Source organism: Anas platyrhynchos, chromosome 3 (assembly GCF_047663525.1).
Source record: "Anas platyrhynchos isolate ZD024472 breed Pekin duck chromosome 3, IASCAAS_PekinDuck_T2T, whole genome shotgun sequence".
In the NCBI taxonomy this organism is placed as follows: Eukaryota; Metazoa; Chordata; class Aves; order Anseriformes; family Anatidae; genus Anas; species Anas platyrhynchos.
Genome location: NC_092589.1, coordinates 66845820 through 66872060, shown reverse-complemented (window position 1 = coordinate 66872060; position 26241 = coordinate 66845820). Strand labels below are relative to the sequence as shown.

At 34.1% G+C, this 26241-nt stretch overlaps 1 protein-coding gene and 1 long non-coding RNA gene across 21 annotated transcripts in view; one reads left to right on the top strand and one right to left on the bottom strand.

Annotated features, from left to right (window-relative positions):
• TRDN (triadin) overlaps window positions 1-26241 on the bottom strand; it is a 239662-nt gene that overhangs the window by 134926 nt on the left and 78495 nt on the right. For all 20 annotated transcript variants that reach the window (XR_011808384.1, XM_072036042.1, XM_072036055.1 and 17 more), the window contains 5 exons: window positions 25562-25621; window positions 22826-22885; window positions 20941-21135; window positions 16297-16356; window positions 1306-1377 (listed from right to left, as the gene is read on the bottom strand). Coding sequence is in view for 19 of the 20 variants with exons in the window: in XM_072036042.1 (XP_071892143.1) it covers window positions 1306-1377; window positions 16297-16356; window positions 20941-21135; window positions 22826-22885; window positions 25562-25621 (447 nt within the window). In the remaining variant the exon portion in view is untranslated. The remainder of the gene's footprint in view (window positions 1-1305; window positions 1378-16296; window positions 16357-20940; window positions 21136-22825; window positions 22886-25561; window positions 25622-26241) is intronic.
• Window positions 49-14250, top strand: LOC140002201 (uncharacterized). The gene is made up of 3 exons (XR_011808388.1): window positions 49-570; window positions 9631-9744; window positions 11948-14250. It is a non-coding gene; the product is annotated as an uncharacterized lncRNA (long non-coding RNA).

The following is a 26241-nucleotide window of genomic DNA, read 5'->3' as shown; positions in this document are numbered from 1 at the left end:
TTGCAGTAATTGCATGCACCTCATGATTTTTAAAATCAAGAACTTAATTTTATTCTAGTTCATGTTGTATAACAGTTATATTTAAGGATTATCACTCAACAAATGCAGATGTCTTTTTCCATTATGCCTTTTTTTCATTATGGCTAATTGGTGGATAACAATGTTTAACATTTCAGGGACTTCTTTTTGCTGATAAACAGGGTTAAAACATTTGCCTTAAACAAGCAGGATGGCAAATCTATTTATATATTATGTTGTGTCAAAGTAAATACAGATTTGTACTCCTTCCAAGAATGTATCTATAAATAAATTTTATTTGAGGTAAAAGGGGAAAAGAGATAGTAAGATTCTTACCTGTTTTTATCTGGACATTCTGATTGAAAATAATCACATTTTGAAATCAAATGAATTTAACTGTTTGTTTCAGTCATAGGGTCTGCCAAAATCTCTCATTTTCCATTTTCAAGTACAGGCAAACCTCATAACATTTGTTATGCTGCTGACACCCAATATGCTTTTCTTTTAGATCACAACTGGTTTCTGAATAACATAGAACTAAGACCTCTACAAGTAAGTGCCATGGTATGACTAAACAAATTTATTATATGAAATCTGGTAAATGATTATATAAAAAGACTCATATATTTTATAATATTAAATATTATAACATAGAGACCAAGAATGTATGTTGCAGTAATGGTTTTAAGTCATCAGGTATAGTCCATTTTAAAAGTAAAATGCATATTTCAACCATTTTATTGATATGATTAGGCTGTAAACAATATAATTTGATTGCAAGGCTATGTTTTAATCTTCTGAATGTAAGCTCTGACTTCTCATTTTTGCTTTCAGTGTTTTTTTTTGCAACAGAGATAAATGTACAGCCAGAAATATTATCTTCATTATTGTAGATAATACACAGAAAAAAAACAACAACAACAATAACAAAAACACATCTGAATTACAATAGCTGAAATAGTGATCCAAAGGATTAAGAAGATAATGCTGATGTTTTACAGTTAGATGGCAATTTATAGCTAAGTTGCTATATAAGCTACACCATCCAAAGAATTTTAGAGAGGTTTTAGTCCTGCAATCTATTTCATGCAGGAAATCCACAGAGCCAACTGTGGAACTACTGAAAGGAAGATTAGTAATGCAAGTATGATTGCACCATTCATAAAACCAGCCCTAGTCATTTCATCTGTTTTGTAATATGGGTTATATTTATAAACAAAATCCATTAGAACAGAGAGTCAAGTTAATAAGTAGAAGACAATAAAAGAGGAAAAGTCTCAAACTTGCCTTCAATAGCTGCTGTTTTCTTTCTTGGACTATGTTCTAGAAGAAGACGAGGTGATACCATTCCCTTATGTCCTGCACAAGTACACAGGTTAAGAAACATGGAAAATGCATTTAATAACAGGCTGTGCACATTCAGTAGAAGGATGAACTCCCTTCAGAATTGTTTGTGTTTAAAATCTAACATTGCGTGTAAAAGCTATTATCTTCTAGACATCATAAGAAGAAAATGTATTTCTCAAAAAAATCATAATTATTTTAAAGAGATACATTTTAAATCAATAAAGACCAAGTGACTCAAGCATGTGCTGAAATGCTTACAGATCTATTTTTCTTCATTAGACTAAAAACCTCAGAAGAATAATATTGTAATAATAAAGTTACATATTCATGATGCCTCTTCTACAGTAAAAGCATATTTTCTTCTGTCAAGCAAATGATCTTCAGTTGTTCCCTCAAGTCCACTTATTATGAATTTCTTGAAATAAGTAAAAAACATTTGTTTCTTAGCCTCAAGGGTTATTCTTAATTAGCCAATACCAAGAAGGTCATGCACTGTAAACACTGACTAGCTTCTGATTCCAACTGCTGAGTGAAATACTTCAACTCTCTTGGAGTATTGAACTGTACTTGCTCACAAAATTGAACTTGGACTTCCTCTGATAAGCACATGTCCAGATACCATTCTCTATGAAAAATATTTTCACTTAATTTCCTCAAGTATTCACAAACAAATATATTATACTTTTATATTACATAGATTATTTTTTTAATGCCTATTTGCAGTCTCCTTATTTCCTTCTAATTTCCTTGTCTGCCATTTATGCTAATTAGCTCTCCTGTCATGGTCACTTGGAAAGTACAATTTCTTGGGTATCCTGTGAAATAAAATTAATTTGTGAAATATAATACAAATACCGTCATATGCACTAGCACATATTCACTGCAACTGAGCCCACATGCAATGCAAAGTTGTTAGGTTTCAGCTCCAGCTCTACAACAAAAACTGAAAGCCATGCCTCATGCTTGGTGATAGACTCAGAAGAGAAATAAATATCTTAATGATCCTTGGAAATTGCAGTATCATACTTACCCCTCTCATTTGACAAAGGTATGCTTTGTATATCCATACTCATGGGGAATGCATAGGAAAATCATCATCTTGAAGATAGCAGTGGGATTTGAGCCCTATGGTCTCAATGTTATTTCATCTCATCAGCATGTGTATGATCACAGACAAATGATTTGTAAGCACACAATTTAGTTTACCTGTTAATTGTAAAAAAATTCACACATGGAACTGCTCGAATTGACTCACATATCTGAGTCACTGGCAAAACGTTGACACATGGTGATAAAATAAATGTACTGAAGGCACTGTGCAACAAATTAAAAAAAAAAAAATCTCAGGTTTTACACCTATTTACTCTTCTGGTGGTAACCACAACAGGATATTTACCAATCTCACCACAGAATGACTCTATGTGACTGAAATGAACAATAGGCAAACTTTAGAAATCCAGATATCTAGCCATATTCTTCCAAATATTTTGTGTTTCAAACGAACATTGAATACCACTTTTTTTCGACAAGAATCTGAAAGTTATACTCATAAGTTCTGTCAACAATGAGAAGCTTCATTAATTGAATTTCTAGTTCAGAAAGAAAACCAAAACAATGTAACATTTAATGAAGAATGGGTAAATAATCTTATTCTTTCTCCTAGTTTTGATTAAAGTCAAAAAAAAAAAAAAAAAAGATTATTTTTTTTCTTATTTTCTTTGCCTTTACCTAAATTAGATCACTTATACCTAGATGGAAAAAAATGATAAATTTTACAACTTGGAACAATTGTTTTGTGTTAAAGGTAGTAAAGGACAGACGCTCAGAATGTTGAGTAGATAAAGAAGGACAAAGAAGTGCAGTGTTGTGTTTAGATTGCATTGCGGCACAATGATCTAGCACCTTCAGGTCAAAGTAGAAAATGGCCCCATTATTTTCCTGTTCTTTGTTGTAGCAGCAGTTTTCTAATGATTGCACCAGTATTAGTTAGTATAATGCCAGTGTGATACCACTTATTGCTAATGACTTGTCAAGTTCTATTTTATAGTTTTACAAGTTTTGAGCAAATCATTTATTCCATGCAAATTGACCACATGATCTAATATGAGAGTGTTTTAAGCACCAAAAGCTTAAGCTTCACAGATCAAAAACTTTCCCTTAGGCCAGAATGTTTGTTCAGAGAAGGTTCCAATCCACTCTGATAAAAAGCTTCTTTAATGTTTCCATGTGTTATTAAGTGTCTCTCTATTCACTTTGATGGGAATGCAAAGGACAGTAGCTAAATAAATATTTTATTCATTCTTTTGATGAAATATGTTAAAGGGGATATCCTAAGTCAATTTTTTTTTCTTCCTTTTTCTTTCCTCTGTAAGTTATAAAACATAACTGGCTTTCTGCAATGTAGAGAATTCATAAATAGAAGTAAGGAATTGGACTCAGTAGATCAGACCATTAGTATCAGTGGTGTCTACTGTCTTGATTTCAGCAGTGGCCAGCTGGACACATATCCACAATGTAAATAAAAGGAAGTCAGGGTACTTCTAATGATCTTGGTGGACAAGCAATATAGTCCATGAATCATGAGAAGTCATTATCCAGATTGCTACTGTTATTACTGGACATACAACTTCTCTGATTAAAAAATGCAGCCGCATCACAGCTCTGGAATGTAATGACTGCATATCTATTACTACTCATTTCACATGTAGTCTTTATTTTTCCACTATGTGATAAGTTAAAAAGAATGATTTGTCTTTTAGATTTCTATGTCTAATTAGTCCATGCAGCTGTGATATGGATACTTCCTTCATGTGTGATATTGTTTATAGCTATCTGACAACATATTAGAGCTCATGGAAACTGATGCAGAATGGAAAGTTTTAACTTTAAGCTCATTAGAATGTGCTCACCACACAGAAAAAAAAAAAAAAAAAAAAAAAAAAAAGTCATAAAAAAAGTCATGTTAAGATCTGAGTAGCTTCCTCCACTGCCTGGAAAGAAAAAAAAAAATAAAAAATGCAAGTCTGAGTAGGAGCTATAGATACTAAATGAATACTTCATGGGAACTAAGCTACATCATTCCTCAAGCTCAGTGAAAATTCTGTCATTGGTGTTTATTAAATTGTTTGAGATGTGATGAAGAAAATCCTTCTGATTTGTTTGATGAATATTTTAGATTTTATATTGCATGATAAGGAATACAAGGCAAACTTTAATTACCTTTCTTTTCTTATTCTAGCTCTCATCTTTCTGCAAGTGTCAAGCATGTCATATACAAGTACTGATTATAAATTTATTTCTTAGGATAATAGCAAAGAATACGGATTTTCTTTCTTCCCTGATCTGTCCAGTTTGACTGGTGCAGTGACCTTAACTGACATAGTCTTTAAATTTACCTTTCTCAATCAAAAGTTCATGGAATTAAAGAAAATATTTATAAAAATATTATTATTACAATTAAAATCATTGTAGATGGCAGAATATTACAACTGGATATGGGGGGAGAAATAATGCCACCACAGAAAGCAAAAGAAAATGTGGGAACACCTTTCCTGTAACTGTGTGCTTCCTCCTATCTCCCTCATATCCAAATTTTAGTTATCTGAACAGCAGGAATTCTACAGGCCAACAGCATCAATGCTTTGGCGTATTACCTCTCAAATAGCCTGGAAAAATATCTTCAAATAAATCTTGATTTGCCCAGATGTGCCTTTTTTCTTAATAATAGTAAAAATAATGGAAATCAGGTAAGCAAGCTTTTTGCAGAGTCATTTGTCATGAAACATAGATTCAGATCAAATGCTTTATGAAGCTTGGAACAAGACAAGGGCTAGAAGAATGAGGTAAGTGCCAAATATGCTTTTAGAGGATTAAAATCTCAATGGAATCCCACTGTTCCGTCTAGTCTTCCAGTTTTGACACATAAGTTGCTTGAAGTTAAAGATGAGCCTCCCTTGTTATTAGTTGTTACTCTTCAGACATTAGGCTATCATTGCTCTGGGGAAGGGTTTCCTAACTTGGTATTAGTCTATGAAAAAACATGAAGAAATTGTTTTGCATTAAGATAGAGTAGCTGACAATCAAGAGGTGAGCTTGTGTAACTGTTCTGAACAATGTAAATACTTGTTTTTGGGAAAGGAACTGAAATGAAAGTGCCCTAAATAGGTTATCTTTCTGAATAACATCTGATAGCATGATGGTTTTATGCAAGCTAGTAAATTAAATGGTGCCTTGGAATGGTACTCAGCTCTGGAATTCAGGCATATGTAGTCTACAATATTTTTTTGAATGGCCTCTGATAATTTTGACCTATACCAAGTAGCACTGTCTTAAACAATTAATTGGCTCATTTCAGGAGTTAGCAAGTTACTATTATGTTGTATAGGAAAATGACAAATCTATCTATATGTTCCACTTGAGTTTAAAATGCATTAAAAATAGCACTGATGCTATTGGAACTAACATAGTATCTAACATACGCATAAAACATATTATTGAGAGATTTTCCTTCCTCAACACACAGAAAACAACTTCAAGCTTATTATAAATAGCCTAATGCCCCTGCGAGGTCACCCACCTATTAAGTTAAAAGCAGGGACCACTAGGTTAACAGTGAAGGTGTAGGAAGAATGTTTGCAAACTGATAATCTAAATGCTTTTCAGGATATAGTATGGGAAGGATTAAATTTCTCTTCTCAAGAAGCCAAGTGAAAGGCAGCAGCAACTTGATAGTCCTGTTTTTAATACAGTTATATATTTACATCTACATATATATGTATATATGTGCAGCCATGAACACATGTATATATACATGCGCATGTATATATGTAAATCCATATACATTTTAAATGATTTATCTGAACAGAAAATGCTTTTTCTAACCCAACTTGATTTGGTAATTGAACAGGCACGAGTTTCTATTGGCTCAGATTCCTGGAGCTTTGGGGACATTAGTTAGTACATTTTCATGCAGCCACCAAACCTGATTAAAGTTTGATTTTTGTTTTGTTTTATTTTCCTGCAGGTTTGTATCTCACTCAGTACAACTGTACATAACAAGTATAAAGTGATGCAAGCAAGAGAGGCATGGGCAGACTTAAGGGAGTGGTATTTGCTGGTTTAAACTACTCCAGCTTTATTGATCCCAGACAGAAATCTATGCAGTATATCTTAGTTGCACCATGAAGCTGTGCAGTTATATCTACTTGCAACAATTTATCTGTTGAGAATTCTTTTCCAGAGATTTTTTCATACTGAGGCTCCAAAACCCCTTTTTACCTCGATGTGCATCTTGTAAAAGCTGTTCTAATGCTTATGTTCAGAAGATTGAAGTTGTTAAGGAGTAAAGTTGTAAGAGATTTTTCACTATACATTAATTCACACAGTCCTTCCTGACTTTACAAGAAAACTGAATTGAAATGTCAAATTTATAATGTTGCAACATCCCACTTCATTATGTCGCCAGTAATGGCTGGAGGCAAGTCTTTTCTCCATACTTGAACTGTACATTGTGAAGCAAATTTTACTCAGCATGACCATGGGTTAAATGAGTGGGAAGTTTATTAATACCAACTTATGTAAGTTTGCTTCTGTATTATGTCATCATCACATGCTACTCAGCTCCCTCTGTTATCTCCACTTCCTTCTGCTACTTATCACCTGCATTTAGCAGGTAAAGATAACCCTACATGTTATGTTTAGAAATATTTAAAGCTAGATCTCAAAGAGATGAGTCCATGGGCAGTGAAAACAATGGATTATTGTATGAAAATTATAGGTTGTTATTGTTGCATACTGGAGTGCAAAAATACTGGAAAAGCATTTTATAAAATGAAAAGACATATTCAGCATTTCCCTCTCTTTCTAAATAACCTTAATAAAGTGGTCTCATAAACAGTGATCCCTAGCATGATTAACATGAATATCTGAAGTTGGTATAGATGCATACTTTTCTCAATACGAAATATCCACAGAAAAAGAATTAAAACAGAGAAAAGAAAACCGTGCAATTAAATACTTGCTGCTAACAATTAAACAAAATGGAAGGGACTAATAAATTATGTTGAAAGGCAATAGACACTGGTATGCAATGGGATCACTGCTCAGTAATTTATGAGTTATTTGAATCTGGTTTATCTGTAAAATAGCATAATTCCAACTGTCATTAGTCCAACTACATCTCAGAAACATCCAGTGCTAAAGTCAGAAAACTATTTAGACGTTACTTTAGGACTGCTAAAACTTTAAATTGTCTTCAAGAAAGAGTGCATATGTCATGTCTTGCTAAACAATGACAGTCTGGCATTAATAAAATCAAATTACAGATGCTATAAACCCTCACTACAATTAGAGAAGTTCGATGAAATTAATTTAGTACAGAAAGCACTGGAAGTCCAATTGAGCCCAAATGGATGTGATCACAAAAAATAGTTAAAATTTTTAACTTCTCTAACAGAATGAAGAAGAAAAGGAAAACGACTCTTACTTTTCTTGTCTATAGCTGAGCATCACCTAAGAGAGTGAATCTATGACCATTTTTCTGAAATTAGTACTTCAATAACACAATTTGAAGTTAGAGGGAAAAAAAGCTGAAAGATTTTATTAGATCAAATATCAGGAGTAGAGCTTAATTGTGCAGAGGTGTTGGCTACTAGCTCCTGTTCCTCACTCCCACTGAAATCAATGAGAGCTAAATATTAGGTAGGCATTAAGTACCTATTACCTGTAATGTTAGGCTCTGTTTTATTGATAATCTTCCTCTTACTTCTAAAAGTGCCGTGGCTATAATATTTTAGAGAATCACAAGAGGATGACATATTGATAATACAGAACTGTGAAACATCCTTCATAACGTGATGGTACTAGGTTTGATGCAAAACTTCTCATCAAATGTGGTTTCTACAGAAAAACGGTATACATGTCCTAAAATGATGCAGGTTAAAACAATATCATGTAAAGATGCTTTCAGGTAAATGATAGGAAAGATGATGAAATATACTGGAGCAAACAAATTCTAATACTAGAAATAATCGTCACTTTATCCAACCCCATTTTGCTAATTTCTGATTCTTCTGCTCTGCTTCCTTTTCCCAGGAAATATTCTCTTTCCTGTAGAGGAAAAAGATTCCTGGAAAATAGTCCTGGGATTTGTTTTCATAAGTTCCAACCCTTGTGCTGCAGGCCTCCTCTATGATTTTTGTGGCTTGAATCCTATTAGTCAAAGCTGTAAATACAATATATCTTTTTTCTTTTTTTTTTTTTCCTTTTTTTTTTTTTTTTCTTTTGTTTGGCACATTTGGAATGTGAATAGTCTCCAAATTCTTCCAAGAAATTATTTCCCTCTTTCTTTTACCCTTCTGTCTTTCACAAAATGCTATTATCCTTTCTTCAACTTTTCATACTTTTCAGAGTGGCACTGATGGTTTCTTGGCTAAACCAACAGCTACTTCTAATAATGCCATTTGAAATCTTATATGAAAAAAACATTTTTTTTATATCTTCATTTAAATTAAACCTTTTCTTGAACATTTTTAGTATACTTCTAGAATGTTTGTAGGCTCTTTCTCAACCAGCTTTAGACACTTAAAAGTTCAGACAGTTAAATTTAGAGAAGTCACCCAAGGGATCCATTTATAGTCAATGGATAAAAATTTGTACCTTTAAAAGGTGATTCATTGCTTCTATCTTAGGCATCTCTGTTGGGATGAAATTGTACTCTGGAGGCCTCCATTTCATACTATTGGCTATAAAAACAGCTAAAGGTTAGAGTTTGGCAATTAACTTCTGGATATCTAAGTAAGGTGCAATGAATTGCAAACATTTCATTTTGCAGTTCTACATAAAGATGACACTATATGCCACCAAAATATTCCAGGACTAAAATCATGAGCCATGTATGGTTTTTCACAAAATAACTGCTGCCTAGAAACACAGTGCTCTGCAACCTCCAGCAATTATATGAGTGAATATCACATGCAAAGAAAGGATTCTGTTGTCAAGCTTAACTGAAAAAGATAAAAGCATTGTTTAGGTTTAATGCCGTGTGTGGGCACTGAATGCCTTTTGAACTCTGTGTGCAATTTACTCTTTCACCTAGTACAGAGTGTACTGAAGGACAAAATGAAACAAAAGGAAGGAAACTGAACTACTGAAAGGAAGAATAGCATTTCTTGACGAAGAAAAAAAAAAAAATCAGTCTTGACTCATTCCAGGTGTATGTTAGGAAGTTGCATCCTTTTTTTTTTTTTTTTGACAAAATATGCGCAGAAATAAAATGATGTAAAGCAAAAACAAGAAGAACCAGAACAGAGGAAGGTGAAAGGAATGGACCTACCACACCCAATTGCCACTATGGCTGTGGAATATCTGCAGAAGGAGGTGGTAAGTAAGGGAGAGCATAAGCTGTTTAGGAGACAGAGGAGCAGTCTTCTGTCTCCTTTTGAACTCTGTGTGCAATTTACTCTTTCACCTAGTACAGAGTGTACTGAAGGACAAAATGAAACAAAAGAAAGGAAACTGAACTACTACCTGAACATGCATTACATGTTTTCAGAACAGAAAAGGTGAGGAATTAATGCTAATCTGGAAATACTCCAAGACAATATATCTTGTTGAAGATACTGCCTGTGCTCTTCTTATCTGTGAGGTATGATGACCAGGTAGCATCCCTGTTAAAATCGAGCTTAATTCTTTGACACAAGAGACAACAGAGAATCTATAGCTGGCTGAAGAGAGTAACTTCTCTCAGTCTCATAACAGAACTAAAGATTTTGCCATTAACAAAAAAAAATTCAAAAGGAAACTGGAAGCACTTCACTGTACACATTTCCTTCTTTGTTATGGTTCAGTGTATTCAGCTTCAAAAAGCGTTTAAAGGGCACATTGCATAGATTTCAACTGTCTTCCATTCCATTAAAGCTGAGAGATACATGTCTGGAAGTTAACTGCCCTAAGAGAGTTTCAGAAGTATATTCTAAAAGTAGTTGATTCTTTTGCCATCCCATATTAGAATGGTTTATTTCTATTAAAATCAAGGATCTAGCATCATTTAAATCACATAAAGCTGACTCTTCAGAGTGGCTTGCAGTGAGCTATTAAAGAAACAAATCAATCCCCGTCTACAGAATAAGAATGCCAAGCATTCCCTGAGTAGCTGCTTCTGAGACAGTGAAAGTTGTTTGAAATTTTTTTGGCAAAGTTACAATAAAGTGCCATAACAGTGTTGACAGATGCTGCTTCATGTGCCAGCATCTGGCTCTGATTCACAGTGGGATGATATAAACAGGGAATAATGGATAGCTGTTTTGCCTCTGTGGGATGGTGTCAGAATTATGTGCTGATAATGTCCCCATTAAAAGATCAATGTCATTTCAGAGTTTACCCAAACAGACACAGCTATTGGGGTGATAGGTGAGTCATAGACAAGAACCTAATTAAAATGACACCAGTGGACATCTCAGAGTTTTGCATAACTGAATGGAAATGTAAAGATGCAATATTTAGACTCTAAACGACAGCTAAAAGTATTTCAAAACTTGCTCATTAATAAATTAGACATTTCAATAACTAAAACAATGTTCAACTTCTCATAAATATATTCAAAATTACTCTTTATTACTTCATTCCTTTCAGACTATTTGAAAAGTAATCAGAACTCTCCCAGAAGATTATTAGTGGAATAAATGCTTCTGTTGTTGTATCATCTCCATTTATGTCATTAATGGAGACAAAAGTATTGATCAGTGTTTCATCATAGAAACTTTTTTTTTTTTTTTTCCTCATAAACAAATATGGACAATTAACCATCAGCTCTGAAAATGAAATCTCTGTAAATTTTGGGGTACAGTACTGCCCTCAGAGGGAAAAGACCAATTAATTCTTAGGTGCCCTGTCTGCTTAAAAAGTAAAACCATAAAATTTTCACAGCTCTAAAACTCTCATTCTAACATTTCACTAATGACATTTTTTGTTTGTTTGTTTGTTTTTCTCTAAGGGAGAGGGCTATTGAGTAGGGAGCATTAGAAAGCATCTCTAGGAAAAAAAAATAAAATTCTTTACTGCTCTGTCAAACATGAAAGCCTATAACTCTCTACAGTTTCTCATGCAGAATTTCTCTGAATAAGAAGCAGATATGTTATTTACTTATTTATTATGACTGATTTTTCAATTGTAGTGCATCAATTACATCCCCAGATGAACTACTCTCATATCAAAGTTACCCCCACGTAAATCTGATGTAACAAGGTGAAAAGTTAGACCTTGTCATTGATATATCCACAACACATTCTAGTCTTTAATCAAGCAGGAGTGACACTTAAAAATAGTTCAAGAGCTTAAAGAGTTTAGCTATCTGTACAGCAGAGGGCAAGTATTTAAATCCAGTGCTACAGCCCACCCACAGTAAATGCAGACAATTTTACTTTCAAAATTAGGTATTCAATGCTCTAAGATCTTATAGAGAAATATCACTTCCAAGATCTTACAATATTGATGTATTTTATAACAGTATCTATATAAATCATTTTATGTGGCAAGTATCATACAAACACTGACTTGCAATTCTCTTACCACATTTGTGTTACAGAAATAATCCCTGCTCTGTGACTGAATAGCTCTTGACAATGGAAAAGAAGAGAAAAGTCTTGTAAAAGAAAATTATAGACCGGAGGTCATTCAATTTGTTACTTTTTTCCAAGACCAAGTAGGCTATAGGATTCCTCATGGACTCTGGCCACAATTTAATTGAATTTATTAACAGCATTTTTAATTTAATTTAATTCTATTTATTTTATTATTTTATTTCACTTCATTTTAATTTTAACATTTAATTTAATTTTAAAATTATTTTATTATTATAAATATGTATATATATATATTTTCTATAACCATATGTGTCCTAGGGGGAGAAATGTATGAGATGATGGGATGACTGTTTTACCCTATAGGGACACTCACAGTGCCAGAAAACTTGAGTTTCTTCAGTGCAAATATTTTTTCAACAGTATAAGATTAACAAGATTGTCTACATTACTTTGGCTTTTAGCCCCTGGCATGGATATAAACAATAAACATATTGATAAAAGGAAATGTTATGGACACATTCTTTGCAGCCCACCTATTATTGGAGATGGTCATGTAGTGGTAAAAGCTCCATTTGGTAATTGGATACTTCAGTGCAAAGATTTTAGATATGCTAATATCTAAATAATGTCACAGCTGTACTTTCTGATTTTCCATGATCTTTGTTGTCAATGAGGTAACTATAAAAATTAACCAGTAGTGAGGCCACGGTATTGAAATGCAAGTTTTTTAACCAAAACTGAAACACAGTAAAACTATTTACTTAAAATAAATTTCCAAGACTTCCAAATTAAAAAATAAAAAATCCAAACATGAATATACAGTATACCTGTGCAAAAAAAAGTGCCACATTAGGACAAAATAACCAAGAGATGTTTATTGCTTAATTAAGCAGTATGCAACATGCAGAACCACATGCTTAGGTGGGCATGCAAAAAGAGAGATACACACAAGAATTCACTTTAGGTAGCTGCAAAGAAAAGGTACTTGTTCATTGGAACAACTTCTTGATCTGCCAGAGTAGTTCAAGAAATATTTCTACTATTCTGTGTAAAGCGAGATGGTAAGTACTGCAGGGAAAACAGGTGAGCAGAGTGGTAAAAAGGAGTTTTGTACTTCTCACCTTGTGAAATCTTCCTGAGCTTATGGCTAAAACTCCACTCATTTTTATTGTAAAAGGCTGAGACCCTCAGATACTCTCTTTTACACAAAGTAAAACTTAAGTCTTGGAAGTTAGTTGGTATTGATGTAATTATTGGGATTTACAGGAAGATTTGCATGAAAATACTCAAAGTCAGAGACAAATGCAGGCCAGAGAAATAAGAAAGTGGATGTGGATGCTTCATGAATCAGCTTAGCAAGAATTTCCCCTTCTATAGTTTCTAATGAATCCACTGTGTACAGTGTACCTATATTTCATTCATTTTTAAAGGTAAGTCTACAGTAACAAAATAAAGCTTAGAGAAAATGAACAACATTTCAGCTTCACTTCTTAAAATCAAAGCAAGAGTTTAAACTGACGTCCAACATATTATTCAGGTTACTGTCAAAATGTATTTAAATCTTTTAAAATGTGTACATAATTAACGAAATGTAAGAATCTAAGTGTTGCTGTTAATTATATGGTAACTACAAACGCTATGTTAAATGGTCTGCTCTTCTTTATACTCTTGGATAAAATTTATATAAACCTAAAATCAGATAATGTTGCCAGTAAATAAAATGATCTTTTCACTAATACAGAAATTCCAAAAATACAATCCAAGAATATATACTGAATGGCATTGTTATTATTGACTAATCCATGTATTGTGCCCAAAGAATGTAATGAGCAGGATACTCCTCTTATGAAAGTCAATAAGATAGAAATTCACATAGAGTGTAAATATTGAAAATAATCTACATAGTAGGCAATACATCTATATAAAGGAATCTTCAATTTAAATATAATAATATTATATATAATATATATATATAATAAATATATAATAAACATATAACATTATATAATGTATAATATATATCGTTCACAAATTTTAATCTTGGGGCTGACAGAAATAAATGATTCCTAGTTTGAAAGTATTGTGGTGTCAGGGTGACTGTAATTAAATTCGTTAGCTGAATTTCTCTTAGATCTCTTTGTTTGGACAATGTAGTTTAACATAAAATATATAAATTGATAAAAGGATAAAATATATCAGATTGTAAAACTAATTGGATATTATGGTTATTAAAGGGACTTGGTGTTCTGATGTTTTCCCCACATTTATGTATTCAAGAAAATGAATTATCATATTTCATTTCACAAAGGCCAGTGTGAAATGAGCACATTGCCTGAGAAAGGCAACAAACACTAACAGTAACAAACACTAACAGGTGTTAATTGCCGCTCCTCGGCAATTTCTATAAGGAGCACAAAGCTGGGCATACCTGGCCTTTACCTTGCTTCTCAGAGACATGGTCTGGATGTTTCAGCATAGTTTCTCACGGACTGTGAATTGACTAAAGCTTGTTTTGAAGGCTTTGTTTTATTTTACCTTTTACAAATATATATCATGCTCTGTCACAAAAAAAACATTCACAGCATTTAACTTTAGATGTAGACAAACAATTTATGTCAAAAAGCAGTTGTTTTACAAGTATAGACACTGTTGGACTTTTGGAGATCCTAAGTTAAGGAGCTACCCTTTTCCTTTTCACCTATAAATCACATGATTTAAATATTTTTATGACTTTTTTCCACTTTCTGGGGTCTTGAATTTGTCTACCCATAAGGCTCACTGACACTCAATGTCCACTGAATATTAACCTGTGATTTCTCAGAAAAACTCTATCATAGCACAGTGAAGTGACACAAGGCAAACATTGGAAAGCAAGAGCAGATGGTTGTGTCTTTGATCTTCTGAAATTCCACTCACTACAGAGTCCCTGCTCCCCTTCATGGTCTTCACAGTTTCCTTGTGGCTGGAGAGGTCAAAAATGAAAAGCCATCTTCTCCAAAACTCTCTTCCAACAGCAGGTCTGCTCTGCCTTTGGAGAGTACCAAACAGCCCAGGGAGTTGTCTGGAGAAAGGGCTCTGACACGTGTCAAAGCTTCTTGCAGATGTCAGGAAAACTCTGAGGGTGATCTTGAAGAGCTCCATGCAACTCTTCACATTGTGATTTATTAATGATACAGCTGTGTGAATCACATCTGCTACAGGGAGTTTTATATATATATATATTTAAATCAAAACATAACTGAAGGTCTCTGCTTTTTTTTTTTCTCTCACTCTGAGACTAGATGAAGACCAACCTGATATAATATTTTTCTCTCCTTTAATTCAATCATCACTCTCCATTTCATTCTTTGAGAACAAGCCAAACAAACCATCTCCTTGCAAAATCCCAAGGTTATTCATTTTCCCTCCATAAAAATCTGTGTCCTCACTCTCCCTGTTTTGAGAGTCTGTGCTTCTCAACTACATACTTTGGCTGTGCCTAGACATGCCAAGAGAAGACCAAAACTACAAACTACAAACTACAAGAGATAAGGAAACACAGCCAATTCAGGTCAATGTCAGTGGAGAGCTTCCTGAGCAAATAATGACTGAAGTTTGTAAACTTGTTGCAAAGGTGTGCCTTAATATTCTATCCTTGACTCTTCATAAATATCATTACCTATCGTTCCTAGGATTCTGTCTTCTCTATCATATGTCCTCTTGTACTGGAGGATGATTTCATTATGATTTCAGAAGGAAGAATGACAATTAAATAAGGTCAGGGTAAATTGGATTAATGTGATGTTATGAGACAATTGTCAATCATTATCGGTAGTTCTAGCTTCATTTTTGTTTGTTTGCTTGTTAAGAATTGTTTGTATTAGAACAGATGAACATGGAGATATGGGAAGAGGGAAGATAAAACACAAAGGTGATGATTCAGCTAAGATATTTTATATATGAAGAACAACAATGGCTCTTCTATTCTTGAAGCATTCTGGGGTTAATGTTTGCTATTTGTTAAGAAAAAAACAATACAATATTAATGATAAGCTCCTTCCTCTTGCATCACAGCCAAAAAAAAAAAAAAAAAAGGAAAAAAAAAGCATGGAATATTTTAGCAATTTATATGGCCTTAAATTGACTCTACATTTTACATAACCTTAATTTTAATTCATGCATGGTAGACAAAATTAAAAGCTTTAATAAGACAGCCATTAGCTCTTATGCTTTATTAAGCCTATTTGCACACTCTTTGTTGCACTTGTGAGACCTTTAACAATACAAAACACACTTTTAATGCATAAAGGAACAGAAACTCTCAGGAAAACAGAAGAATATTAGAACAGAGTTCAATGATGTAGGAAAGTACCTGGATAAAAATCCCCTTGCGCAAACATGTCAATCACATAGCGACAGAATGCATATTGATCTAACAGAGCAAAGAGGAAAAAAAGGTAATGAAGAAAGCAAATATAAAATTTTGTTTCTATTTAACAGTGAAAATAAAGCTTGGCAATGCAAAGACACATTTTTGGGGGTATTTTTTTCTCCCTGGCCTTGAAGTAACTCATGTTCTCAGAAAGAGACAATTTATAGTCTACATCTAATTCAAGTCTCCCAGCTCCAGAGCTACTAGTGCCCCAGTTACCAACTCTTGGCCTGCAGTGTGTGGAACAGGTCAGCAATGTGCACCCTTGCTCTCCACACAGGCACTGTGCAAACAGCTGCATGGCCCAAAGACTTTTTCATATCCTTGAGAATCCATTTTAAGTAGTTTCAGTCAGACAATAGGAAAATTCAATAAACGTTTTAATCACAGTATTTTGTTAATACTGCTTTAACTGTGTAATCAATATATACATTTATTGAATGAGAGTATAAACGGTATACTTACACTTCCGTGGCAATGAGATTTTTCCAGAGAATTTTATCATTTCACCACACAATTATTTTCCAAACACTATTATTTACAAATATATATATATATATAAAAGGCATACATTATATCCAAATATTAAAACTATGCTATTCAGAAATTTAGACTTTGGTATCTAAATGAAACTCTGATTTCAGAAATGTTGATTGTCTGTTGATTTCTTCTCTATATAGGCACAATTGAAGACCTTGATCAAAATTGCAAACATTAAGAATGGTGAAGAAAATTACCATTTGTAACTGAGTGTAAAAGAATTGCAACATTATTGCTGTACTCTCCAATTTGCCTGAAAATAGAACATTGCCCCAGTGAACTCCAAGGGACATTATATTTGAAAGTTAATGCTGGTGACTAAATGCCAGCTCTGGTTAGCTATGCTAGTTCACAATAGCCCTTGGATAAAGCACATTCATCTATATGTCATAGACTGTTGCTCCATACTTCCTAAGCTACACAAGTTGCATCTCTCCATCTCCAGTTGCATCTCCTTCCTAGTCACCTAGTAGTGGTTTTGTAAAACCACTTACCAACCAAAAAGTATTTGCCAACTTCAAAACAAAGTTATGCAAACTTTGAAATACTTAAAATTAAAAAAAAAAAAGAAAAAAAAAAAAAGAAAAAAAAGAGTGTAACTTGGTTTAAACACAAAATTATATTTGTAAGTATATACAATTGTGTTATTTGTTTTCTTACATAGTTCACTAGAGCATCAGTATTAGTTGATGCTGAAGCATTTATGTGATTGTTATTCTGGAATGATTTCCTGTGCAGCTGTAGAAATTAGGAGGGTTTATATATTATGCATTTTTTTTTTTTTTTCTACTAGTCCATAGGATCCTATGCAACTGTTTTCTGTTACTAAAGTGACAAGAGTAAGACTTCTAGTCAGCATTGTAGATCTTTGGATGAACTTTCCAGAACATACAAAGGGCAATGACTATAAGCACTGTTTTTAAAGCCTTTAATGACTATTCATAATGGTTTCTACTTTTGTATTTATGAATTCAAATTTATCATTCTGTCTGGCACCATTCCATCCTTAAGGAATCTAAAGAATTTGGCTGCAATATCTGCCCTAAGTGTATGTGCTTTCTGAAAGAGGGACAAAAAAAAGTTGAAGAGTGTATGTAAGAAAACAAGTATGTGTATATCTGTATTCTCAGTAAGCCCATCTAAATTCAGCAAAGTGATTGCACTGACTTCAACACACTTGGAAATAGAGCCTCAATGAGTTAGATAATCAGGTTATGTCTGTGTAAATAAATAAAATGAACAAAAGTAAATTGTTTAGCCAAGAGAGCAAACGACAAGACATAGTTCATGCCCACAAACTGGAATTTTTCTTGCCCCTCTTTTGCCAAAATGAGTTGTCCATGCTGCCAATTGGGAAGAAACTCTGGATTATTCCAGGCATTGTATAAGAAACTGCTAAATGGCAATAGAGCAAAACTGTCTGGGGACATAAACTGCATGGGGACAGTCACAAGACAGACCACAACCCTGTGCTGGATCTATTTAAGTTATGATACACACATAGCCTGAGGGACTAGCAGCTCACACCATTTCATTGATTTTTAATCACAGTAATATAAACAAGGATTAAAATAGACGACTTTTTTTTTTTTTTTCTTTTTTTCCTCCTGTGGAAATGTAATTTGAATAAACTTAAAAAAAGAAGCTGCAGTCTTGACTGCACCTAAGAAGAAAGATTACATATTAATCTTCTCATTGTAATATCTATTTAGAAACTCAGCCCCTGAAAAAAAAAAGGCAGAACATTAAACTGAATAATAAAAATAGCATTTCTACTGTATATGAAATAATGAGGTTCACAGTAACTTTCCATGAAAGTCCAATTCTGTCAATCAGCAAAGACTGAAATATAAGGAAATTTAAATGGGGATGATTTTCCAAATATCACTTCATGGCTAAAAATTCATTTTAATTTAAACTCTCTTGTTTAAAAGAGAATTTCACACTATAGTTTTCACTTCATAAGTCTATAATAGTGGCACAGATATTCACCTGACCATTAATAATTCACCTCAATGTTTGGACTAAATTCTTATTGATAAAAACAGTCATAGATCTTTGTCATTTGACCTTACCTGATTTACTCTGGGAGACAAGCTATCTTTTTCAATTTTAATTTGCTTAAGGAATGATGTAACAGTAGGGACATCATAACAACACTTCTGTGATTACAGTTATATTTTTTAAATTAATGCAGAAAAGCTGGAAGAACTACTCCCTTGAGCAAGGAAAAATAACAACTGCAGGTTCAGGAAATTTTGGCAAGCCTATATTAACTTAAAAAATATTATCTCTTTGGGCCAAAGGGGAACTCAAATACAGAACTGAATTCTCTGAGAGTATCCAGTTGGACAGCAGCAGCTTGTGGTGGAAAAATGAAGGACAAAAGCAAAAAAGGCAGCTTTCACTGAATGTAACTGAATGTGTAACACTATCTCTGGTGATAAAGAACAGTTTAAGAAGCTCCTTCCTTCCTGCACTGCTGCTTCTCATTCCCTCTTCCACCTACTACATTTCAGTGTACAGTCCTTGGTATCACACTCTAAAGCAGATTTATGTTTGATGGATCATTTTGCTAATATTTATCACTTAAAGGAAAAACAAAACGAAACAAAACACCCTCTCTCTATTGCTCTCTGTAATCTTTGACCCCAACTTAAAAACATTTTGTTGTTGGGGAGTAAAGTGCCTCATATGCACATTGTTGCTTTTTGAGAACCTTAACCTGAGCAGTATGGAGTGAGTCTAACTGTGCACTGAAACTCTGTCACACCAAACAAAAACCAAGAACTCAACAGTTTGTGGAACTTTCCCCTTGGTCAGAACAATTAGCATGAAAGATGCTGCTTCAATTTTATGCCTCAAAGGCTCCAGCATTTCAAGTGAAAACCAAAATTAACTAGAACAGAAATAAATATTAAAAAATACTAGCTCAGCACATTTTGTATGTCAGAAAGGAGCCTATTTCTAACTCTCTTTTCAGCTTTCTGGAAATGTATAATTTAGACAACTCCTAAGGGGTCCAGAGCAGATGGCTATGAAATTCTGAGAGGATCTGCCCAAGCAGATTCAGATATCCAGGCAGAGATGACTGCTTTGATGTTCAGGCATAATGATTACCCGTGGTTATCAGTTGAAAGTATCAGATAGGTGTGCCACACACCTATCTGCTGAGCTTCTTCTATTAATGTCAGAATAATCCTGTATCTTCAGTATGACAGTTCTTACAGAAAGGCAGGTCTCACTGCCTTCGTTCATACAAAATTGTACCTAACAATTAATTATTAATTAACAATGAATAGCCACAGGAAAACCAACGGACCATTCAGTGCAATCTGGGAGTGGAAGATCCCAGGCTGACTCTGACAAAGAGGAGCATACAGCTAACACATGCATTTTGTGTTGATGCGGGTTGATTCCTTGTTTTATCACTTAATTTCTTCCTCTCACCATGTTCACCAGGTTAATGGCATTTCTCTGCTTTTTAGGGGAAATTTTCAACCTCATCACACCAAATTACATCAGTCAGGCATATCATTATGTTGTACACTACGTGACAATGCCTCACACAATCTGATGTAATAGAAATGATTAAATTCCCTTTCATTTGCATCTATTTTCATTATTGTAAATGAGGACATATTCAGATGTAGAAAAAAAAACATAATTTCCAACAGGTTTTTGGACAGTAGGCATTTTCCAAAGTCACTTGACTTGCAATAGACTGCTTAAGATTCTTCTGAGAAAATCCATGAAGACTCCAGCCTATCTGAAGAGACACTGGTCCTTGGTAAAGTAGGATGCAAACTGAATAATGTAAAATGAATCTTTAGCCATTACAGTTAGAACATTCCAGTTATTTAAACTTATTTTATTCCTTATAGTTTCCATCTAGAAATCTGAGATTCATCTGGAATTTATTTGTACTGCTCTTTTCTTTGTCATGGGTGGACTTTGGTCCTTGTTAGGTCTAACTTCATTCTCTTTCCTTCTTTCCTACTACCTTTTTAATATCTTCATCTGCTTCCTCCTGGTTTTGTTTACCTTTCTTTTCCGATTTAGTTACAGTCTGAAGTGCTTTCTCCTCCTTAACTTTCGGTTTGGCCTTTATTAACCCAACTTCTGTTGTTTTAGTTTCTGTCTGCTTGACCTTCTCAGGCATCTTTGCTTCTCCTTTTCCATCCTTCACTTCCTTTTTAACTTTTGCTTCCACTTTGGTGCTCTTTACTTTCTTCTCCTCTGCAGGTAATCAAGAAAAAACTTTGTGTCATCCATTTCCCTCAAAATAATATTTAATATTATTTATTTTACATTGTGCAATTACTAAGAAGCATTCTTTCATCATCAACATCTTGCTTGGATCTGATGAAAACTGTAATTCCTCCAAGCCAAACAGATATGTTAGATATGTTAGATAATGTTAGATACACACGTTTTGTCTTCAGTCTTGTACCAAGTTTTTGGCTGATACTAGGTAATAGGCTACAGTAAACAACAGTAATCTAATGACAACATGCTAACTTTGATGGCATAAACTAGGGGAACAAATGTTGGTCATAAAGCAAGCATATTAAAACCTGACTACTAAATATGAAGAACTTTAAAATTCAGAGCAAAACTGTTGTAAGTTGTAAGTATAGTTGATTTAAAGCACAGTTGTTTGTAAGGGTCATTTTTATGTATTAACTCTAGGCCTTTGACCAAGGAGTCTTATGTTCTTGAGTCTTTCTCCACACCAATTCCCCAATTTGAAAGATTAGTCTGAGACAGGCCACTAAATGGCCCTGCAGTAGAGCGAATTTTCTAAGCAGAATTATCAAATTCTATAATGTCAGTGGTTGACACTACACAGAGGTTGGTGAGACATAGACTTTCCCTTCCACCTTTATAGATCAGTTGCTTTTTCTCATCTGAGACATGGATTCTGGCATTATGTTTCCAGTTCACTTTAGTGGAAAATCCAACAGTAGATTAAAATAATTTAATATGTTTTAAACAAAACATATTTGTGTCATGTTCACAAATATATTTTATTCATAGCTTTAAATGTCTCCAGCCTTGATGGAAAACTCTAGTGCTACAAAATCCACATCTTCTATAAGCCTCTGGACTTGTATTTTTATCAAGTCACTAGGCTGACCAGACTGATTTTAGCTACATGTAAACTGAGTAGCTCTACCAATTCTGAAACAGAAAATATACAGAAAACAGATATAATGGACAGGTATAATTCCTACTTTCAAACAAAGCTATGACATGACCAAATATACTGTTGGATAATGAAGAAAGAAGTTCCTTAACTAGTTATAGAAAAAAATGTGTATGTCATAATCTACTTCTTTTTCAGGGTAATGGAAGTTCATATCTCTACTTTAATTCCAATCTGAAATTTCAACAGGTTTAAAAGGGATTATCCATAGAACTAATCCTTGGATGTTCTAAAGAGATTTTGATTATTTCAAATTATAGTGTCATGTAGAAGATTTTTCATACACATTATTTCACACACATATTCTGCTCTGATAAAATAAAATTTATGAATTTAAATTTATTAATTTTTTAAAAAATAAGGAAGAAAGAAGGAGAGGAGAGGAGAGGAGAGGAGAGGAGAGGAGAGGAGAGGAGAGGAGAGGAGAGGAGAGGAGAGGAGAGGAGAGGAGAGGAGAGGAGAGGAGAGGAGAGGAGAGGAGAGGAGAGGAGAGGAGAGGAGAGGAGAGGAGAGGAGAGGAGAGGAGAGGAGAGGAGAGGAGAGGAGAGGAGAGGAGAGGAGAGGAGAGGAGAGGAGAGGAGAGGAGAGGAGAGGAGAGGAGAGGAGAGGAGAGGAGAGGAGAGGAGAGGAGAGGAGAGGAGAGGAGAGGAGAGGAGAGGAGAGGAGAGGAGAGGAGAGGAGAGGAGGGAAGGAAGGAAGGAAGGAAGGAGAAATAAATACCTTTGGGAGGAGTTTTCTTTTCAGCTTTTTCATGTCTTTCAGGTTTGTCTTTTTGAATTACTAGAAATAAGTACAATTGTATATTAGGAAAAAACAAACAAACGAGAAAATATTTCTAAAACACAAAAACTTCTCTGGAAGTGTACAATTCATTATTATGATTATTATTATTATTATTATTATTATTATTCCCTGTAAATATCTTCTTTTTCTCAGATTCACAAGGGTCAAAAGCTTCAAAATATCTGTTTAAAATAACTTAATCATAAACCAAGTCAGTTGCACAGTTCTGGGGATATTTAGGGAATGTTTACACTATATATTCCAGATTATAAAAACTTGCTCTGCTCAAGCTCTGAGCAGACACAGGCTTGTTCTTCCTCTGCTCAAGCCAACAGGAAGCTGAGTGACTATACTAGTCTCACAAAAAGGGGTTTAGCTTGGGCTCAGTACAAGCATGGCCACAAATCTGGTGCTCACTTCACGGTCCAGCCTGAGTGAGTTCATGTCTGCACAGGATACACTGTGTAAACACACGCTGCTATGTCCCAGAAAAGGTGCCGAAACTATATATCGTGACTTCTAGTTTTCCTCTCATGGTTGGTATAGACATATTACTGGAGCAAAACAGCCTTGACAGTTAATTACACTTCTTTCAAGTGATAACTGCATAAAAGCAACATCCCCTTTAACTGAATCCCAGCTTTGAATTGCTACCTATACGGACTGATAATGAAGTTTGTTTTTGTTTTTATAAGATAGATGTTTCTTAGATGGTGTCTTCAAACAGCATTCATATCACTGAAGTTTTCTGAAGCCTTTAGCAGGGACTGAGTAAGTCTTTTTTTATTGGGCTTAAAAAAAAATCTCCTGATTATGAGGGAAGTAGCTGACAGCAGCAGACGGTATGTTTGTTCACTCGAATTGGCCTGGACTAGAGAATCCTCATTTCCTAGGGGACTTGAAAAGGTTGAAATGGCTGCCCTATCCTCCTAGTAGCTTATACAGTTTGGGGCACAACCCAGACAAGATGGAGGTTAACCTGGCAATGGATAGATCATCACATTATGGGCATAAATGTGCCTTAAAAAGCAGCAAAGGTGGTGATTGTTGTAGAGCACTGTCTACCCATGGGGATTCATATTGCTTAGGAACTACTTAACATAGGGTAGCAAGCCTAGATATCATAGATTGCAGCAGCAATCTCCCTAGCTGTAATAGTGGACAAAGGAGCAAGAAAACTAATTCTTCAGAAAAATTTCTGGCTAGTGACCAGATTCATGGCTACTTTAAATACATTAAAGCCATTAGTGATTATTTAGTTAGCTAGCAGAAGATTAATGGATAAACAGACTGGCTGCTTGTTAGAAGCATCTCAGTGATTCTCAAAAGCTATTTGCTTTTCAAAACTACTCTGACACTGTGGGAATTAATTTTCTCAAGCTTATTTCAGTGTGATTTCACTTTATGTATAAAATAAAAAATAAAATAAAAAAAAATCTACACTTTCAGGTTATACACTGAAAGTAAAAGAATCTTCCAAATATTAATTTTAAAGACAAACTGGATGGTGGCTGTCCTTCAGGTTATTTTAAGTCTTTAAGACTAGTCTTTGTTCCATTTTCTCTCTTTATTCTCTCCTGCTTACTGTTTTCACATTTCTACTTAGAGTAAGATAAAGTCCAATAAAGCCTGATTTGTACATTTGAATCTATATTGTCCGAACAGATTCAAATCAAACCTAATTAATTCATGTGCCCCATCATCATCAATTTGAATGCCATAAAAGACTGATATTAGATACACTGCATAGTATTTATTCGTGATTTAACTGAGTAAAAGTACAAGACAAAGACTAGAATCTAACTTCGTTATGGAAATATCTGGTTTTCAAAAAGAGATGCATGTAAGAAAAACAAAACAAAACAAAAAACAAACAAACAAAAAAACACAACCAAAAACAAAACAAAAAAAAAAAAAAAAAGAGAAAAAGGAAAACTCCAGAGGGAAAAACCAACCAACCAAAACCAAAAAATCACGCAATAATAATTTTTAGTCTTAAAAAATGACACAACAGGTGAATGGATTGGAAATGAATGGATTTTTAAATCTCCCTGTCCAAATCATGGCTAAAGATGGAATTATCAGTCAGAACACTGGGAATGAGCTCTTGTACATGATAATGCTTCAGAATATATGTAAAAATTAGTAGACATATAAATCTTAACCAAAGCCACTTCAGCTGTGGAAGATAATACAAATCATGTACTGAAATGAAAAAAATACAAAAAATAAAGGCAGGGGAATGAAGGTATGGTGGAAGACACAGACTGAGAGACAATATACAGTCTTGCACTCCATCAACACTAGACTGAACACTGCTACACATGCCTCTGTAGGCAAATTACTGAATCTTATTTTGGAGGAAGCAAACATCAAAGACTGCAAATATAATAGTCATGGGTCGTTCCCTTGCCTTTATTTATTTCTGTAGCTGCACAAGAATGATTTATAATTAACTCTGCAAAACAAGAGAACAGAGAAAGTAATAAAAGCTGTTCAAGACTTCACTCAGAGGCTGATTAAGAACTGCTCAAGCAAAAGTGAGAGCACTCAATGACTGTATAGTGGGGACTAGAAGAGTTTTAAACTTTAAATTCCCATTCCCACAATTTCCAAACTATATAAGTGATAAAAATCTAAAATTGTACAAAATCCAATAATACTCAGCATTACCTTTAGGAGGTGCTTTCTTTTCGTGTTTTTCTGGCTTTTCAGATTTCTCTTTGTGAATAGCTAGAAATAAACAACAACAATATTAATGGTTATTAAAAATAAGAAATGTTGCAGCTGTGTAAGAAAAAGGAGAAGAAACATAAGAATAATCTAGTCACCATGACTAGACATGGAAAGAAACAGAAAGACTGAATCAGCTGCCACTATCTGATGCTGATGTCAAGACTCATGACCAGAACTTTCAAAGGCTCACGTACCATCGCTGAGGACGGTCATCAGCTGAGGGAGGAATGGCCTTTCTGACAATACTCTGATACCATGAAAGAATGTAGTCAAGAAAGAAAAAGTCAGGAGTATTTATGTTGTTTACTATTTTTGTTTAATGGTTCACTTTTGTTCATTATTATTTTTGAGTTTTCTTGTTTATTACTTTGGTTTATTTCTGAAGGACTTTCTGAACTCTACATAATAACTAACAGTTTTTCTGGCTACGAATGATTAAACACTATAATTAATTACAAATGTAATTGCAATGGCATTATAACTAATACTCTTTGGGGCTTTTTGTTTGCTTTTAATTTCTACTTTACAAATTGAAATAAAGTACGCTATAGTGACTAGAGTTCTGGCTCAGGTTTTAGAGAACACTTGAGTTGTGCAATAGTCACTGAGTGATGTGT